The 20,285-nt window shown below is 38.5% G+C and overlaps 1 protein-coding gene across 2 annotated transcripts; it reads right to left on the bottom strand.

The window, feature by feature from the left end:
* Nucleotides 1-1,715: 1,715 nt before the first annotated feature.
* On the bottom strand, nt 1,716-18,131 carry LOC114642055 (uncharacterized protein C11orf16 homolog). Of its 2 annotated transcripts, none has more exons than XM_028791041.2 (6): nt 17,837-18,131; nt 15,749-16,405; nt 15,406-15,587; nt 8,717-8,889; nt 4,199-4,448; nt 1,716-2,174 (listed from the first exon to the last, which is right to left on the bottom strand). In XM_028791041.2, the coding sequence occupies exons 1-6, from the start codon at nt 18,075-18,077 to the stop codon at nt 2,055-2,057; spliced, it is 1,623 nt and encodes a 540-aa protein (XP_028646874.2). In that variant the 5' UTR covers nt 18,078-18,131; the 3' UTR covers nt 1,716-2,054. The 2 variants fall into 2 exon arrangements, with proteins under 2 accessions (XP_028646874.2, XP_028646873.2); XM_028791040.2 differs by having other exon boundaries at nt 15,406-15,590; nt 17,837-18,124.
* Between the last annotated feature and the right edge of the window lie 2,154 nt (nt 18,132-20,285).

Genomic DNA, 20,285 nt, shown 5'->3' with positions numbered 1-20,285 from the left:
GAAGGCAGTTTCTTTGACCTCATGGCTTGGTTTTCTTCAAAAGTGGGATCTCCTCAAGACAAGTGAATGTGCCTTTCCTAATCAGTCTGGTCAACTGAATTGACTACAGGTGAACTCCAAACAATGCGTAGAAACATCTCAGTGATGAGCAATACAACGGGGTGCACCATAGCAAAGGGGCTGAATACTTGTGTCAATGTGGTATTTGAGGTTTTTTTTTTATCTTGAATAAATTTGCAAAAATGAATATAATCCTGTTTTCACTTTGTTATTCTGGACTATTGGGTGAATTTAAATAATTTTAGCACAAGGCTGCAACATAACAAAATGTGTAAAAAGTGAAGGTTTTGAACACTTTCTGAAGGCACTATACGTTATTCAGGCTGCTGTATGGTGCTAAATGCACCAACAGGATTGCAGGGATGTGTGGAATCACAGGGAACATCTGGGAAGACAATCCTAGGAGATTTACAGGGCCCCGAAAGTAATTCCCATCTGACATCACACTGTTTTTAGGACTGGATTTTGAAAGGGTCATCTTGTTATAGTTCTGAATATGGACTCGAAATGGACTCCTGCTCATTCAAAAAGCTGACATAATGCAAGCGGTGACCGATAACCTGACCCAGAATGCAGAGAAAGATGGATTATGCATCAGCTGTGAAAAAAAACAAAACAAAATAATGATTTCAAATGATGAGCTAAACTCCACAATAACAACAGGAGAATATAACCTTGAATGCACGCAATACTTCATATACCTACCTAGTCAACGGTATTTCTGATGATGGTGATGTAGAGAATGATGTAAAGGCAAAGCGAAAGCAGTCTTCCAGAAACTCCATTTGGTATGGACTAGCAAATCAATTAGAAGCTCAGTCAAAACATGTCTCTGTATGGCAGTACATGTGTGTGAGATTTGGAAAAGTACAGCAAGTGTAATTAACGGACTTGACTGATGTGTTTCACCGACACTGTATTTTATTTGTACCACACTGGGCATCTCGTGGACAGATCACACCACAAGTGAGGAGGTTATGCGAAGGTCAGGAATGGACACACTACACAACATTCACAAATTTCCTTGTGTTTTATCTTCTTACTCCAAATTTAGCCCTCATTTTCTTAGTAAAGCATTTTTTGATTATATGCTGTATTATGTAACACAGCAGCCATACCACCTGCACTTTAGAGCAGGTAATCCACCTGAAGCTAAGTATATTTGGGCCCTGCCAGTACTTGGATGGGAGACCATCTAGGAAATCATCTTGGATTGCTGCTAGAAGAGGTGTTGGTGAGGCCAGCAGGAGCGCTTTCCCCGTGGACAGTATGTGGATCCCAATGCCCCACTGCAGTGACGGGGACACTGCTTTAAAAATGGCACCACCCTTGAGATGAAACTTTCTGTGGTCAGGAAAGATTCTTGGCTGTACTTCGTAAAGAGTAGCGTGTATCCATATGTCATGGCTTAATTGGCCACCATGGCCTGGTCATTCTGGTCCCCTTCTCATCCCGTCTCTAAGTTATCTTTTTATCTCTCTCACCACCTAACAGCTAATATATGGTGAGCATACTGCCGCAAAATGGCTGCCGTCACATCATCCAAGTGGATGCTTCACACTGGTTGAATTGAAGTGTCTATGTAAAGTACTTTATAAATGTAAAGAATTATTATTAATAATGAGAAATGATGGATGACATCAAAATGAAATGTAAGAGCAAATATTTTTATTACACACTAAAGCTGGTGTAATTCTGGAAGAACATCACATCATAATCACAGTATCTTAAATAGAGAAAGATGTGTGCTGTAAAATAATATACAGCCAGTATATAATTTATTCTTTGTATAGTAATAACATATATAGAAATTAAACTGTAAACTACTATAAGGTCAAACGGAATGGTGTAAACTTTCATTTGATTAAAAAGCTTTGTGACAGTGATACTATTATTTTCACTGTTTTATAAGAAATGTTCAGTTTTGATTTTTCTTTCTTTTAGTCCATTCACAATTTCTTGATCAAACGTGAAAATGTATTATTGAGTTTTTATTATCCATGTACTTTAACGAAAACGTCCCTCCTTGTCTTCTCCTGATGTTCCTTTTCAGCCTGGTAGACCTTTTCAGCTTCTTTCATGTAGAATTCTTTAACTCGTTGTCGTCTTGTATCCTGAAAGAGACAAAATCGGTGCGTTTATGTAACGTTGTAAATTTGCTAAAATTGTCTAAGTTGCCTATCTTTACTGCTTCCACAATGTTGTTATGCTTCTAGAAGTATCTTGCAGGTCTTGAACAATAAAATAGTGTTTGCCCATATAAACCTACAGTAAGGAGGTCTATTATGTAGTATTTCTATTAGAGGATCCTATCGGAGTCGCGTCACACATATGGCAGGATTCTGTCCAGAATGAGAGTCTACTCCATCGCAGGACAGTCCTACACACTTACGTTTACTCATACCGGCTAATTTAATGGTGTGGATCACCCTAACCTGTTGATGTTTCAGTTCTTGGAACACATTACATAACTATCCTAAACATGTTTTTTTTCCATCTTAAAATATTGGGAAATTAAGGTGTTTTCATGCAGGATACTGAGAAATTAATTCATACATTTATTTCTAGTAAGATTGACAACTGCAATGTGGTTTTCACTGACTGGTCAAATCATTCTTTATGCAGCTTTCAATTATTTCAAAATGGTGCTGCAAGAATTATTACACAAACCAGAAAATATGAACACATACTGTAACTCCAGGTCTACACTGGCTCCCAGTTAAACTTAGAACTGATTTCAAAATCCTCCTTTTAACATATAAAACCTTAAATGACCAAAGCCCTGCTTACTTGTCTGAACTTATCATTATTTACAAGACAGAACGCATATTAAGATGTCAAGATGTCGGTCTGCTTATGATTCCAACGATTAAAAAAATAACAGTGGGAGGTCAAGCTTTTAGTTAAAGGGACCCAGAACTGTACAGTGATCTGCCTGCTACTGTAAGAGATGCCCCTTCAGTCTCGGCTTTTAAATCCCAGCTGAAGACTCGCTACTTCATTTTAGCATATCCTGACTAGAGCTGCTGATTAGCTCGGCATACCACATTTGTTTGCTAGTCATTTGTACAATAATATAAGTATCACAATATTTTTAAACAGTTATTAACACTCCTCTGTTCTGTTTCGCTTCATAGTATCTGGATTGGGTACTTGGTGCCACTGCTTTACTGCCAAGCTGCTCTCCTGCTTATGGAAAAGTCCTCTCAGATAAAAGGGCATCATCATCAGATTGGACAGCCAGCACAGTCTCCACTCTAGAAAACTTAGGAAAGGGTAGGTGGCCAGCTGGCCGAGGTCTCCAGGACTGTGACTTTGTTTTTGTTTTGTACAATTTTAATCTCTTAACACTGTCAACCGACCATAGTTCAACAACAATTAATTAATGGACAGGTATCGTTGGTTTCCATTTATGTTTGATCACTTCTACTTTGTTCTTTGTGTGTCTGCATTTACATGTGTACCAATTCTGTATTAAGTAGTTAGTATAATCTATACTTGTATTGTAACTGAGATTTGTTCACAGCGCCTGCGTCTGCACTCAGTGAAGAGCGCTATACAAAAATAAATTATATTGTATTGGATAAAACACTGCAAGAAGGATCAAACTTCACACAGGCAAAGAAGCCAATGTAGATGGAGCTGTGAGGTAGCAGCGGTGAGCAATGCCAGTCTATGAGTGTTCATTGTATGAGAATATGAGACTGAAGCACAGAGCGTCACAGGTCACTGCTACAGGTAACTATAATCTGCCATCTTCACAATGAAAGTCATTCCTGCTTCCATTCTGTGAGCCTCCTTAGTCCATTACAGGCAGGCAGAGTGCCAGAGCCAATGCCAGCAGACTCGCACTCAAGACGGGAGCCGATACTGGATGGGCATCAATTCGTCCCTGAGCACACATACTCTTTCACAGTGCAGGCTGTGTGCTTATGTTGCTATATTTGAGATTATTGTATAGTACACTTAATACGTGAAAGTGCACTAAATTACAATTTTTTTTTCATTTTATGTGAATATTATTCTTTTTTGTGGAGGAGTTACACATTGACTCTCATTGTACTGTGTACAATGACAATAAAGGAATTCAGTTCAATTCAATTAACAACTGACAACTCGAACATTACTCAGAATTTACCTGCTGTAGCTTTTCATTCGCCTCATTGTCTCGGACTTTCTGTGCCTCTATGGCGTCATGTTGCTGCCGTCGCCACTTTAAAGATGTTAGCTTTTTAGATTCTCTTCCTTCTATCTCATTTATGGCCAGCTGCATTCTTTGTAGAATACTCTTCTTCTGCAGCTGTTTGTCCTTTTTTATGTCTTCCTGTCTTTTGATTTGCTCCTCTTTTTTCTGGGTTTCATCATGCAATCGTTGCTGGGTATGGTTTCTGAAACAGAAAATTTGATTATCATTTTCATGAGGCTATTTGTGTTTGTGTTTCTAGAGGGTTATAAAATGATTGAATAAATTTACTTGCTGTACACATTCCCAAAATGTGTAAGATCAGAATGAAGGCTTGTGCTCTAAAGTGAAATGTTACAGTCAATAAAACAGTTTTAGCCTACTGCTCTACCCTGGATAAGTTAAAAGTTAACATTAGTTTGATATTGTCCCCAGTTGTTCAAACCTATCAGCAGAATCCTGTGACATTTGCAGTCCCTAAAGAGTACTAAGACCATCTATCTATTCTCAGACTCACATTTGACATGTGTGAGGCAAACTAATGCAAACATGGTCAGGATGTGCTAACTTCTTCCTGGAGTTTACTAGGCCAGAAAGCGATCCTGTTCTCCTGGAGCTGTGAGGCAGCTGCGATAACACACTGCCACCATGCCAACCTTAATAAATGATAATAACAATTCTTTACACTTATATAGCGCATTTCTCTCTACTCAAAGCGCTCTCCAAAAAAGGAAGAACCAAGAAAGTGTACCCACACTCCTTACTGCAAAGCAGTACTGCAACCACTCGCCACCTTAAGTAACATGGGAGGCTAAAACAGAAAATTAAAAGCAGTTTGAAAATGATGTGGAAACTGCAACCAATACAAGCTGGCACAGTACAACATGTTTATGATGGGTGGTATGGGTAGCATGAACATGCACTGCATGGCACTCTGCCATTAGTATACTGTAGTTGAAGCCAAGGTCAAATGAACATGGAAGCTCCGCTGCAGGATTGCACCATTGTTGAACAACGTGCCATAATGACAGAGGGAGTGAAACCTGCTGAAATTAGACACCGACATCCATAAATAATATTTTTAATTCAAATTCAGCTTTGTGCAAGGTTTACATTCATTAAAATCTATATATATAATTCATTAAGCCGCCGCCAGCGCAAGCAAGACACCCATGGAAGCACACAGGACAGAGCCACGCCCACCAACTCTAAGACCATTGGATACGATGACAACTCGCAGAGCCACACCCACCAACTCGGACACAGCAACTCACAGAACAGGGCGTCATTCGCGTTCGTCTCTGCTACACTCCACATGCACCTCTGAAGAAGCATGTTTGTCGCGGATGTGAATCGCTGTATGCAGCGTGTAGAACAGTTTGCGAGGGGTATCCCATGGTCTTACAGTTGGTGGGCGGGTCTCTGTTAGTTGCTCTTGTGAGCGGGCACATGACCAGGCAGTGAGTATGCTTCGAGAGCGAGGGTGGACGTGACAGGACCATCTAACAAGAATCATATTTGTCGCGGATGTGAATCGCTGTATGCAGCGTGTAAAACAGTTTGCGAGGGGTATACTATGGTCTTAGCAGTGTCTATGCTTCTATGTGAATTGCTGTATGCAGCGTGTTAAACGCTGTATTGTATGTTGCCCTCTCCAGAGTTACATCTTTTCATTCACCTACAGTCGAATCCTCAAAACCAACCCCATTTGGACAACTGTGTCTTTCAGGAAGTGTTCACCTATCAATACATAATTATGCGGCGTATGCTACGCCGCGGGTGGGCTAGTCCACTTTATTTTGTCTGCAAAACTTGCAGTTAACAAGCTTCCTGGGTACCTGTCTGGCACTGCAACATCTTCTTTTTAATATGGAGGTCAAAACTGCACATATACCGTATATACTCACATATAAGTTGGGTCTTGAAACCCGAAAAATCAATCATAAAATCGGACACCGACTTATATGCCCATTCAACAATGCGACTGTTAATTTTATTTATTTATTTATTTATTTTTCCATCTTCTTGCTTCCCCTAATCTCACACCAGTTTCTCAGACAAAATTTCTTTTGCCACTTCAATGACTTTTAATTTGAAACCAGCTTCATATTTTCTTCTAAACAAACCCTTAATCGTTGATAAGGGATGCTCTTACGATAAAGGTGTATGAGGGTGTGAGATACAAAAACACAAAATAGTGCAAACGTTGCTTCAGAATAGTTTGGGTATTACTGTGTGGTCACGTAGGCACAATACATAGAAAGAAAAGGCAAGGCAGTGCGCTCCGTGGTTACTGTCTCAGGTGGGCGTTAGCGTATCATAATCTCTTGGACCAATAATGTGAGTTTTCTGCATTCGACTTATACAACCGACATAAAATACCAGAAATTATACGGTAAAATCAAGCCCCGACTTATCCGCGGGAGAATTTAAATGCAAGTATATATGGTAATCCCAGTTGAGGCCTCACAGATACATTTAAATAATTTCCTTTGACTTGTTATGTTACAGTGTTGAGTACATCTTACAGTATTAGTCTGTTTGATTGCTGCTGTACACTTTATATTATTAAGGTTAACTTTCACCAAGTCTTAGAAATATGAGATGTTAAACTTGAATATTGAGACTAACAGAGTAAAAGAGTGCAACACACACAAAATAATTTTTTAAAGAATAAGATCAGATGAAAAGTCATTCAACAGACAAAGCAAAGAATGAGGTTAAGTATTTAGTTGAAAGGTTCTGACATTAGTCTTAGACATTCAGTTCAAAAACTTTAGTATCTGCTGTTCATCATGCACCTTCTTAAAGGTGATACAAAATGACATGGCATGTGGCTGTTGTTTATCAGCCAATACTATAATATAGAGCAGTGACTAAGGTACTGTACTCTAAAACAGAGTGGAGGGTTCAATTCCAACATCTGAATCACTACATACAGTAACCCAAAGCAGGTCTCTTAAAGCCAAGGTCACATTATGCACATTCTTGTCACCAGACCATGTAAGTTTACTTGACTGAAAATCGCTGGGCATGTCAAATTTGCCTAACTTTCCAGCAAATTTATGCTCACCCCTTTTTGTAACAGCCAACAATGTGATGCCTGACAGAGACAGTGCTCTATGAAGAATAAACAGGTACTGCAAATTCAGCTGCAATCTTGGCCCTTTTTTATTTTTCTGGTTTCCATTCTGTCATAAAACCTGAGACATCAGATAGACAAGCTTCTTTTCTGTTTGTGAGGGCCAAAACACCTGCGGTCCTTATTCCTTGTTGCTGCATTATATGCACTGTACTTCCAGATGAGCATTCATTGGTTGTCAACTTTCATGCATACAGAATCCCACCCATATGATTAACGACAAAATCGAACCTGATTATTTCTGGGGCAAGTCGAGGACTAGTTGGCTATGTCACAGTAGGAGAACTGACTCCTACGGGAGCACACCGCTGACTGCCTCTGACTATCTGATTATGTAAATGAAGGCTACAACTGAAAATCTCTGGAAAAGTCGTCTAATTTGACATGACCTTAGCTTGTCTGTGCTTCATTGTGTAAAAAAAATGCATCCAAATATCTGTATGTGGGTGTAATATGTTACTGTTATTCCTAAAGTAAGATCAGACTTGTTTCAGGACAGCTCTTCGTCTTCAACTAATCAGATCTACAGTCTGCCTCTGACTGCATAATGGTGGGGCTTTATGGTCAAAGGTAGACGGTTTCACATTTTTAATTACGGGTTTTAAAAAAACGGTTACGTTTGAAATGTAAACAATGAAAGATTGTAAACATGCAAACTTTGAGGATTTTGCATATTTTTGTGAATTAGAAAGGAAGTGTCTTCTTTAAGTTAAATGGAGGATTTTCATGCACCTCCTCATATGTGATATCAGAGTCAGAATTAAAGCTGGTTGGCTGCTTGGAAGCACCTAGGAATTTCCAGGGAAGAGTTGGAATCTGTAACTGGGGACAGGGAAGTCTGGCCTGACTTGCTTGGCTGGCTGAAACTGCAACCCTCACCAGAAAAATTGGTTTCAGAAGATGAGAGGAGAGATGTTGTCCCAGCAACAACAGAAACCAGATACAATAGGATTGCCCAATAACTGTACAGCATCCTGATCTTTTTTTGTCCACTTGGATGAAGCAATTAGCCAAACACAGTGCATCCAGATATCCTTTATTACATGTCCTTAGTATGTGTTTTCATTACAGAATCATAGTAAACTGAAGTCTAATCTGACTTCAAGACAGAACCAGGCCAGTAAGGGACATCATGGCACACTAACACACACATACTACATATTAACATGTTGTATTTAGAAGTACTGAATGAAAATAATAAAAAGAGTTGATACATTTATTGAAAATGCATTAGACATTTTAGGTGTATGATGGAGCATTATAACTGCGGTTATCGACTTGTCAATTTTTGGGTCTAATTCAATTGCTATATATAAAAGCATTTTTCCTACCTTTGGTGTTGGTAAGTATTACTGTACTTAATGTCTGCTAGGTCCTCTCTCTCTTTTTCCCATTTGTAATGGTCAATCTTTTTCTTCCTTTTATGCTCCAGAGTTTCTTGGTACTTGAGATTTTGATTTACCTGGTTCTCCCCCAAACGGTCTTGGACTGGTGGACCCTGGGCCTACAAATACATTTTGTGAGGAAAAAGAGAGTAAACAGTAATGGTCAGTTAAGGAGCATGAAAGGAAACGTGAAAATGTTAGCTAAGCTTTCAGACTAAACCCAAACCACAAGAGTACAGAGAAGGCAGAGTGTTTTTTTTTTTTACAAAGATCTGTGTAATATTCTCACAGTTTAGGTCATGAGACCTGCCCAGGTTACTTTGAAAACTGTTTTGGTATTGCTGTGTATGGGTGTTTTGTATCATGATGGGTTCCTTCATTGATCTAAATGCTATTAACAGGCACTCCCATTTGGGAAAATGTATTTGTGTTTAGTGCACCAAGTATTTGTGTCTAATAAAAGTCATATATGACTGTAACTCACACAGACAACATTAAACATCCTCCTTTTTTGTAATTACATTATTCATCACAGTGTAGCAGAGAATATTTCCATATTTGAAAATTGTTTCAATTTGTTTTTAACAACATAGTGAAGATCCTTTCTAGATATACAGTATGTATTTGCAAACATGTAGGAAAAGTACTATCATACTGTATAGAAAAAATAAGGGCACTGCCTCTCAGAGTTTGAACATTCTCACCATGTGTCCCAGTCAGTTTCTCAGGGTATTCCATTTTTCTTCCTACATGCCAAAGACATGCATGTTCGGCTAAATGGTGATTCTAAATCAGTCTCTTTTAGCAAAGGGCTGGTTGCCGCCTTGCACTCAGAGCTGCTGGGGTGGGCCCGCTTAACTTGTAACTGGATAAGGTTCAGTAAGTTCCCCCATAAAACTACTCTGTATGCGGGAAGTTTCTCTGCCTGCATAAACACAACATTTAATAGACACTCCATGACAAGCAGTGTAATTCCCCTTCACTGTGAATATAGCATTCTTTTTAAAAATCAATCCTAATGTGATTTAGAACAATCACTTTATCCAGACTCTTGTTTAGTTCTCATTGACAAAGAGACTTATACCTCTGCTAAGTCAGGGCACTGAGATTTCCTATTCCTTTCTAGACCTTTTTGGATGAACACTTGCATGGTGTAATATTTTTCTGCTAAACTGTCTACTTATTCATCTGTTCAAGAAGTGTTCTGACCAGCTGTATTTCTGGCTTTTTGGAGATACAATTGTCTTTTGCCATATTTTGAGGTGGTTTTGCCTTAGCACCCAGTTTCATCAATTTTTGCCTGGCGAAGACCCTAGGCAAAAATTTAATAAAAGTGTACACTAATGAAATACGTTTTTTTCTTTTTCTTTTTTTTAAGACTTCTTTCTGATTTTTGTCACACAATAAAAGAGTTTCGACAGCATTGGTACACGTCTGTTACATCAAAAACCGGGGATGAGGGGCTCCCCCTTGGTGTAATTAGTGCAATGTTGGGGGGTCCACTTGGCATTTCAAACGTGCAGATACAGTGGGGAGGAAAATGTGTGAGGTATTCGGCCCCTAAAACAACTTTTTGTTTTTTCTTTCATTTTAGGTGGTGACCCATTGAGAGTGACTTGCAACCAGATAGATAGATAGATAGATAGATAGATAGATAGATAGATAGATAGATAGATAGATAGATAGATAGATAGATAGATAGATAGATAGATAGATAGATGATAGATAGATACTTTATTAATCCCAAGGGGAAATTCACATACTCCAGCAGCACCTTACTGATACAAAAAACAATATTAAATTAAAGAGTGATAACAATGCAGGTATACAGACAGTCAATAACTTTGAATAATATTAACGTTTACCCCCCCGAGTGGAACTGAAGAGTCGCATCGTTTGGGGGAGGAACGATCTCCTCAGTCTGTCAGTGGAGCAGGACAGTGACAGCAGTCTGTCGCTGAAGCTGCTCTTCTGTCTGGAGATGATACTATTTAGTGGATTCTCCATAATTGATAGGAGCCTGCTGAGCGCCCGTCGCTCTGCCACAGATGTCAGTTGAGAAACACTAAAATATCCCCATTCTGCCTGGAATGACTTGAAGCTATGCTACTGGGAGAGTGGTAGGAGAGCTCCTCTTCGTCATGCACAATCTAGTGAGTGTTTCATCTTTCCATGTTTTTATGCTTCTCTACATCCTTGGCTTACAAATCTTGTACACTTTCTGCCTTCCCTTTTTGTTATTCAAAGTGGTTTTAGATAAGCAGACAGGCCATTTTATGGAGCTGTGTATTTGCAGGGGCACTTGAGTTCAAAGCACCCCTCTTTTTCTCTTATTAGCTTCTGCCGCTCTAAACACCATCTGCTACTTTCCTTGTTGCCCATCTTTTGTGTGGGTGGCCTCAATGACAACTGCGGAGAATTATTCTGCTGGATGATCTTTATCTGTGCTGACTGCTGTTAATTTTTGTACACTCTTTTGCCTACCCAGATGTCTTCTTTCAGGCTTGTTTTGCCTGCATTATCTGCCAGCATAACAAGGTGCAGGGAAGCAAAAAGCAACTCACTTTAGTGCTTTCATTTTGAAGTTTATTTTAGTATTTGTTTCTTTAAACTTGGAATAGTTTGATCATGTCTCTCTGTTTCTGTGAGAAAGAACAGTCATATTTATTTTTCAGGCAGCTACTCTAACTATATACTTTTTCTTCAGATTGATCAATCCTAATATAGTTTAGATCAACAAGAATTAACCCCGGTACCAAAGCATGGCAAGGGTGAAAGACCCTTGGTTTACTGTAAAGTCCTCTTTGTATCATCGTGACAAAAAGTTTTGAGTATAGAAGAAAACTGTTGATGCCTCGGAACATGCTGTCTTGAGAACTGGCAACCAGCCACAGAAAGCCACACTACAGGGGGATATAAAGAGCCTGGGGCACAAGGACCTCCCAGTGAGGTATCTGTGGCTAAAGGACAGCCTCTATAAAGGATGGCCAGACATTCGTAAGTCAGTTCACCACCAGCCAGTCAGAGAGAGCGAGCGAGTGGGAGAGAAAGGCGGTGGTGGGATTCAAAATCAAAGACGCTATCATACTCCTCACACTAATGTAAGCACTACATTATACAGTATGCCAGTAACAAAACACCAGACAGCCATAATAAGTGTGCCACTCTATTCTCATTTGCACGTGGCTCTGGAAAAATATTTTAAAACTAATATCTGATAAATGTTTTTTTAATGATTTAGAAAATTACATGTGATGCTGTCCAACATAAACACAATTAAGATGTCAACAATATTTCATGCCTTTATCTTCTGATCCACGTCAAAACAAAATAGTGTTTCCTTTGTAGTTTTCATTCTGATTTTGATTTATTTCATGTAAACTGACAGCCTAGTCTTTAGGAGCAATTGAGACGCTGTGTATCACAATAGTTTACATTCTTACAGTCTCCGATGTGAGGGTGTGTTTAACATGTTGCTGAAGGGTCAAAGAAAGGTATGTGGAGGCCACCAAGCTTCTAAACATCGCAAATGATACAAAAAATAAATCTGACACATCTCGTAAGTTTTCACTCTCGAAACCTGAAAATACCCTTTCATTTTTAGCTTCTGTTTAATTTATACTCCTGTTATCAGAATGAAGGGCATAAAGCCATAAGGCTTTTTGGAGCATATACATTTAAGGTCTGAATGAATATGAACAATTTATACATATATAGTATTTTTCATTATTTCACAATATGAGTTGTGCTTAATTGGTGCCCAAGTTCAGTCCTCGTAAACGTCAGCGACTAAAGGTGTTTGTTTCAATCCAGTTTCTTAATTAGAAGCCAATCATGAGAAAAGTTTAGGCAACATTTTTATGGTTCATTTTAGTTCACTTGATTGTAAAGATTCAGAATCTTTAATTTCTTCTTTGAGTCTTAAACTGATTTTTTTCCAGTTGTCTCTTGCTTTATTAATTGGCTATCAATTTACAGTCGTATGCATATAACAAAGTAACCAGCATTTCATCATATAACTTGGTCCTATTTGCACCTGTATGTGTCCATCATGAAGTATCTCTTTTAATGAATTGTTTGGAAAGAAATAGAAGCAATGAATGACTAAACATCTACTCCAGGCCACAAATTTGGATGATATTCTTGGAAAGGATGAATCTACAGTATAACAGTGTCCTGGTGCTCCGGTTTCCTCCTACAGTCCAAACAAAGACTTGCAGGCTAGGTGCATTGGCGATCCTAAATTGTCTTTAGTGTGTGCTTGGTGTATGGGTATGTGTGTGTGCCCTGTGTTGGGCTGGCACCCTGCCTGGGATTTGTACCTGCCTTGTTCCCTTTGCTGGCTGGGATTGGCTCCAGCAGACCCCCGTGACCCTGTAGTTGGGATATAGTGGGTTGGAAAATGACAGACTGACTGATATGGCAAAATGAAAACACAAACAAGCCATAAAGTTAAACATGTATCAACAAGGTCACACTTCTAATTGAGGAACTGGACTGGAGCTGATTTTCATTCCATCCACCTTCTTGATTAGTATGCCGTTACTGTAGCTAATGTTATATAAGTGATCTGCCTTAGTTTTAAGACATACTGTTTACTCTTAATGTTTTTTTTTTCTTAAGTAGCATTCAAACAATAATTTGATCTGAAACAGCCCACAGATGACCAGCCAACTTGACCTTATTTGCAATAATGTGTCCGTTGTGGTTAAGGCTTTGGACTTCAAACCCTTTTTTTGTGGATTTGAACCTACAACTGACACTGTGTTGTCGTGAGCAAGTCACTTGACCTGCCTGTGCTCCAACAGCAAAAAGCAAAAAGAAATGTAACATAAATGTTAGAATTCGCCTTGGATAAAGGCATCAGCAAAATAAGTAAATGTAAATGTTATAATGCCTGTTTCTAGAAAATATATGAAAAGAAAGACATGAAGGTCCGGAGCCTCAAGCATAAAACCTTCCATAGGTTCCATACTAAATTTTTCCTTACGCTAGAAAGGCAAAAACAGCGTACACAAAAAAATTGTATTAAACTTTATGTACACCAAGTCCTAAGCCAACTTCCTTTATAAATCTCAAATCAACTTTAAACTATGCGTATGTGCAACACCTTCAGCCATTCTGAATCATGTCCACCAGTAACCATGTATGGCTTAAAATATGCTTTTTCTGAATATACCTGATCTAATCATCATATAAATGTGGCCATGTTCCTGAGTGATGTCTTTACTTTCAAGCAATGGGAGAACCCAGGTGGAACTTCAGTGGTTGTGCACTTGAGGTAGTATTGACATTTGGCACAGCTCAAGGAGTGGCCAGAGGGGGCAGCTAAAATATGGATGCGCTATGTTAATAAAACAAGTCTCAAATAAGGGCTATTTTTTTTCTTCAATTTGTAAGGGCACAGTTAATGTGAATACGGTAATCAACTAATTAAGTGCACGGTGGCACAGTGGTAGAGCCGCTGCCTCAAAGTAATTAGTCTGATTAGCCTTGTCGCCCCCTGCCTGGAGTTTGCATGTTGTTCCAGTTTCCTCCCATGCAGGGTTTGTGAATTGGTGATGGCAAATCATCCCTTGATATGTGTGTGTGTGTGTGTGTGTGTGTGTGTGTGTGTGTGTGGGTGGGTGTGTGTGTGTTCACCCGGTGATGTGCTGTCACCCTAGAGGTTGTTCCTGCCTGCACATGTTGCTTGCCAGAATAGGCTCCAGCTACCCCTGCCCTGGATAAGCAGATTTAGAGGATAGATGGATCAACAAATACTATAATCTGTCCTACCCAAAGCAACTCTCACTTACACATCACCAATCGCTAAACAGGTAGAGAAATACTTTGTATAATTTCAATTACAGGTAAGTTCACTGTTTCAGATTTACCTTGAGAGAGGTTTTTACATCCTGAATTGTTATCTGCAGTATTTTTCTCTTTACGTGCCAAAAGACGCTGTTGACAAAACAGATCGTCAGTAGTCAGCCAAAGCGATTAAAACAGTAGTGCGTTTGGCTGCGGCTGATGCCTGACTGTACAAACAGTGGTGTGATGATCTTAGCAAACCTCGATCACACATACCTCTGTGACTAAATATTAAAAATAAAGACAAGCTCTTCTAAATCCTGGTGAAGTTGGGAATAGTTATCTAAATTAGGAAAATTGAAAAGATGCTATTACCCCCACACCTAAGAATAGGAACAAATTTGCATCACTCTGAGATTTTTGAGGCAGTTAGGACGGTTTTCCTATTCTGAGATACGGGCACACTCAGAAATATTTTTTGTATGCTTTCATACCGTGCACCTTACTTCACTTACTTCCTCAGTTTTGTCAATAAAGATATTGTACAACCATAATCTGAGTAATATAAGTATTTATAGGGGTTTAGAAACCAACACATGCCAACTGGCACACTCTTTATTGTTTAGCAATAAAAAGTTTGCAGTTCAATAACAGGCAAAACAGGAAAGTGTGCAAGATACAGAAACAAAAAAAAAAATTAAACAGCCTTTCATTCGCTTACATTAATTGTGCCCTTTGATGGTTCAGCTGAATTGGGAGTTATTTTTTAAAAGATGGTGGAAAAACAAAGTATAAGAAAAGTACAAGGGAGCTAGCACTTTGTGCATGGCCCCTAAAATTACCCCAACTGATGGACTGAAGTCATTGTGCCATAAAGCATCCCTCATAGACACCCTGGGGCCTGCAGAATGTTCCACACAATTAAACATTGCAGTAGAGTTGTTTGGTTGCGTTGGCCAAAGCTCAGGGTAATGGTCTTTGCATGGAGAGCTGCGATTGTTCATCCCAGAGCCAGAGAGCAAACCTACTGAAATCAGAAATTACAAAGAGAGCTGTTCAATTGGAAATGACCAAAATGATTATTTAACATGCAAAAATAAAAAGAAAAAATATTTATTTATCGTGATTTGTTTTTGGATCTTTTGGCCTTCAAAATGCATTCATTTAAAACAATGTTTAAAATACCTGGTTTTTTATGATGTGGCTCTGGATTACTTCTCTTCCAGTACTTCCAGTCTGGCTTTTCTTGAACTGGGGACTTTTTCCTCTGAAACAGACTAGAATCTGTGTTGACTGCCCTGTCCATTACTACTCTCTTGGCATTTGTTATCTCTTTGTTCGTCTCTGATTCATCTTCAGAGGACGAGGATGATGATGAAGATGATGATGAAGATGCTTTTTTGTAAAATTCCAGCTCCTTCAGCTGTGCCGTGACTTTTTTCTCCAGCTCCTCATTCTTAGCATCATGCTGATACTGTGGAGGTTTTGACATCAATGGCTGCCAGTTTTGATACTTATGTGGATAATGACAGGCAGGGAAAGCTGGCAAGTAACAGGTCCCCATGCATGGTTTGTGACAAGAACATGGTCTACATGATGGTAGATGGCCACTACAGAAGCTGTAATTGTAACAGGGAGTAGATGGTATGACAGTTCTAACAGTACGAACTTCAGGATAGACAATTTCATTTGGCAGGATATCTTTTCTTAGACTCACAGGATGCTGCAGCTCACGTACTATTCGGTCATATAATGTTGGCGGAATCCAAAAAGCCACACCTTTAGGTACTTTGACCTCCTTTCCATTCCAGAAACGGACTATAATGTCTTCATCTTCATGTACTTAAAGTAGAAAAAAGATTAATAGATTAGAGACTGAAAAAACTGGCAATGCAAAATTACTCTCAAGTACCATGTCCAAGATTTAAAATTAGTCCATTTCTAGTTATTTTGCCAGTTTATTAATCCTTGTCACTAATTTTTCAAAGACTATAAATTGGAACACATCAAAAAAGTGCATCATCCTACAAGGAAATGGTTTTGGGAAATTATTTTCAAATCATAGAATCATTTTAAATATCAATGAAAAGTGGCACTTACACTCTGTCCTGAAACCTGTTTGTACTTACATTATTTAAAAGTGTTTGAAATCAAAATGTGTGGTACTATTTGTAAAGTGGTTTGGAATAATATACATTTGAATGAAACTCAATACCATACAATACATTTTCATCCATTTTATAAACCCCCTTTTTCTATGTTAGGATCGGGGTGAGCCAAACTAACAATTGAGTAGCCAAATAACCTGAAATTGGTGTGTTTGGTACAGGAGGAACCTTTTAATTTTAACGTATTCTTATATTGGCCAGGCTGAGAATGCAAACCAGGTTTATGGAGCAATGAGACTGCAATGCTAACAACTGCATCACCATATTTTTCTATGTAATAACATCTCTTGTCGATATCAAACTTCAGTGATGTCCATGTCCTACTCCTTTACTTTCTGCTTTAGTTTCTTTTGAATATCATTTGGGGTTGATGTCAACTCAGGTCAGGTCAAGTCAAGTTGCTTTATTGTCATACCATCCCTAGGCAATGTAATGGTTAACTTTGCTGTCCCACTGCTTTGGAGTCCCATGTTCAAATCTCCCCTTCTTCACATTGTTGCTCTTCAAGCACTTACTACATCCCAAAGATGCACCACTGGAGTTGACCATTGACTCTAAATTGGCTCAGTATGAGTGAGCATCGGTGTTTGTGTATGAATCACCCCTATAACAGTCCATTGCAGGGCTGGTTCCTCCATTTAGCCAAAAACAACTGATATGTGCTGCATCCTTCCCAGTCTTCCATCGGAATAAGCAAGTGTCACATGTGTGCACATAGAAAGACTCTAGTGATGGTAATCATCCGCTGGACCAGGGGGTTGTGGCACTGTTACATGATGCCTTTTCTCGTCCTCCTTCTACAGGCCAGAAGATAGACAACCTCAACATTTTTCATGTCACTTTTGTCATCTGCTCTCCTGGACCTGCCCCTTCCTGCCTGGGCTGTATAAGACCAGATACACCACCATTTTTAGCCAGCTTATTTGTTGACTCCCATTTGGAAAGACTTTCTCATGTTTTGTTTTTTTTTTTGTCTTTTGTCTTTTGCTTTCTTCAAGTTATACAGGGCGCCCCAAACCCTTCCCCAACTTCTTTGTGCTTTGTTACACAGGTTAGGGAAAAGAATAAATATAATTGATAACTATACTAACAAAAGTTAGCTTACCTCTTAAAGGATCCCTTGTTTCAATCCCAGATAGTACACTTCCTGGTCCATATCTTAACAACTGCTCTTCCCAGGGTGCCAGAACTTGATCCCTGGGAACAATATTATGTCTTAGACCCTCATTATAGTGAATGATGTCAACAATCGGTGTTTTATGCATGGTGATAGTACATGTTCCATCACTCACAGAAGGCTTTTCAAAATCAATTAGAAATACTTTTCTTCCCTGGTAGAAAAACATGAAAAATGGTTACTTCCACTAAAATTTCTCGATTTACAGAAACCACCCAAGCATCATGTTTTTGTTAATTATTGTGGTTTAGTGAGACAGTTCATTTAGAAACTGAGTGTAGATCTACTAATAGGAACAATCCATACATCAGACAATTGCTCTACGGTTACCCTTACATTTGTCTAAACGCTTTTTTTATTTTCCTCTGCAAAACTTTTTCCATTCAATCTGAAGACTGTTTTATAAACAAAACAAAGATCTCAATGGGAAGAGATCTGATTTTAAATGTCTAAAAGTCCAAAACAAGGCTCAAATGAAAGAATAAATACTGAGGGCACATTTACTTTATACTAACCGTAATAAGAGACTGGAAAAATTGCTGCACTTAGCCACTGTCAAGCAATTCAAAGCTTCAAGATCAATAACAAACAATGAACAGGGGCTCAAGAAATACTCTACCCAGAAGTGACCATTTTTGGATCAGTTACTCACTCCATGTTGTTCGTAGTGATGTCATAAACAATTTTAATCCCATGTTTTCATGAAGAATAGAGTAACAAAGTTCATGAAACAATGGGTGGGCTTCAATGGAGACCCACAAAATTTTGAATTGCTTTTGTTGCCTAATCCAAATTTCAAGTATCCAGTCATATGCTTACAACATCCCAAGCAAGTGCAATTTTACTAAAGTGTATTATTATATTAACCATTTCTGGGAAATTCACTTGTGCCAAACAGCGAATCACGTTCAGAAGAGCTTTCAAGATTTTGAAAGTAAGACCTGCCTCTCCCTTTATTTATAAGTTATAACATTTATATCTTTAGCAGTAAGGCACAACGGTGGTACTCTGGGCTATTCAACGGCAGTTTCTGAAACTGCACAAGTCAATTGACCTTTGCTCATTGAAGTATTTCAGATATGCACCAATACAATTTTGACCTGATAATAATGTCTTTACTTGATTTACTTTAACTTTTAATTTTTAATGCAATGAGTCACTCTGATAGCCAAAGAAAAGCCTATTATTGGGTGGAAAAACCTACATAAAAATGTCAATACAACAGTGTCACAAAAGTAATTTGGACGTGAGCGTAAGTAGGCTTTGCGCCCTTGGAACCAAGTTACCCAAACTGTTCTATAATATTTCAGTAATTATTTATTGCTCAGATGCTGATCTTTTTGATCATAAAATAGGTCATTACGATACCAACTGATGAGAAAAATTCATAATTAATTGCAGAATTATGGTATTTGAGGGTTCCTCTAGAGTGCCTCTTTCTCTTGCACAATGTGACGCAAAAACTAATCAGCACATTGTTATCTCATTACAGGTTTAAGTTTCAAGTTTGGTATTTTTCTGTCCAGGCATTTTAGCTCTAGACCATTCTCAAGACACTCTGACACAGACACACATACACACACAAAGACAGACACACACCTGTCATCGAGATATCAATGTTTTCGGTATTAGGGGACCCTAAAAAGTCAAGATCCATCAAAAAAAAAAATTGGAGATCGAAATTTTTTTGACAAATCTAAAGCTTTCACTCCTCCCACATAGACAATAGGTTATGGTGGGTAGGGCACAAAGCAATAAGGAGGCCAAAAATAACTGATAATTTTAAAAATGAAATAAATATAGGGCAATATTTAATGAACTCCTGGCAGGATTCAGCAAAACTAAAATTCTAACCTTTTGAGTTCCCGCACTGTTCAGAGTCACCGCAAATAAAATAATCCCTTTCTTGCTGACATTCATGTCAAATATTAATCACTCATCCACTGTTTTACAAACAGTTACTTAAGTAAATTAAGATGCATCATATAGTTTAAATGATAAGTACAGCTGGGCATCATCAAAATATGAATGACACATAATATTTTACTTCCAGATTATATGTCCTTGTGGTAATAAATACAGAAGACAGAGAATTGATCCCAAGACTGAAATATGTGGTGCATCATATCTGACTACAGGCAGGAAGGAGAGTCTATCAACGTGTAAATCTTGAAAACACTTTGATAAGTAAACCAATAAAGAAAAGCACCTGATGGACCAACATGGGACAATGTTGTGATCAGAAGTATTAAAAGCTGCGCTTAAGTCTGAAATTATTATTATTGTACACTATAAGAGATTAGACTGATTTAAAATTGAATCTAAAGTTTTTTTCTGGGCTGCAACAACAGTGAAGGCAAGCCTGAAATTTCTTAAA

Source organism: Erpetoichthys calabaricus, chromosome 2 (assembly GCF_900747795.2).
Source record: "Erpetoichthys calabaricus chromosome 2, fErpCal1.3, whole genome shotgun sequence".
In the NCBI taxonomy this organism is placed as follows: Eukaryota; Metazoa; Chordata; class Cladistia; order Polypteriformes; family Polypteridae; genus Erpetoichthys; species Erpetoichthys calabaricus.
Note: the sequence above shows the minus strand (reverse complement) of the source record. Positions and strands in the feature narration are given on the sequence as shown.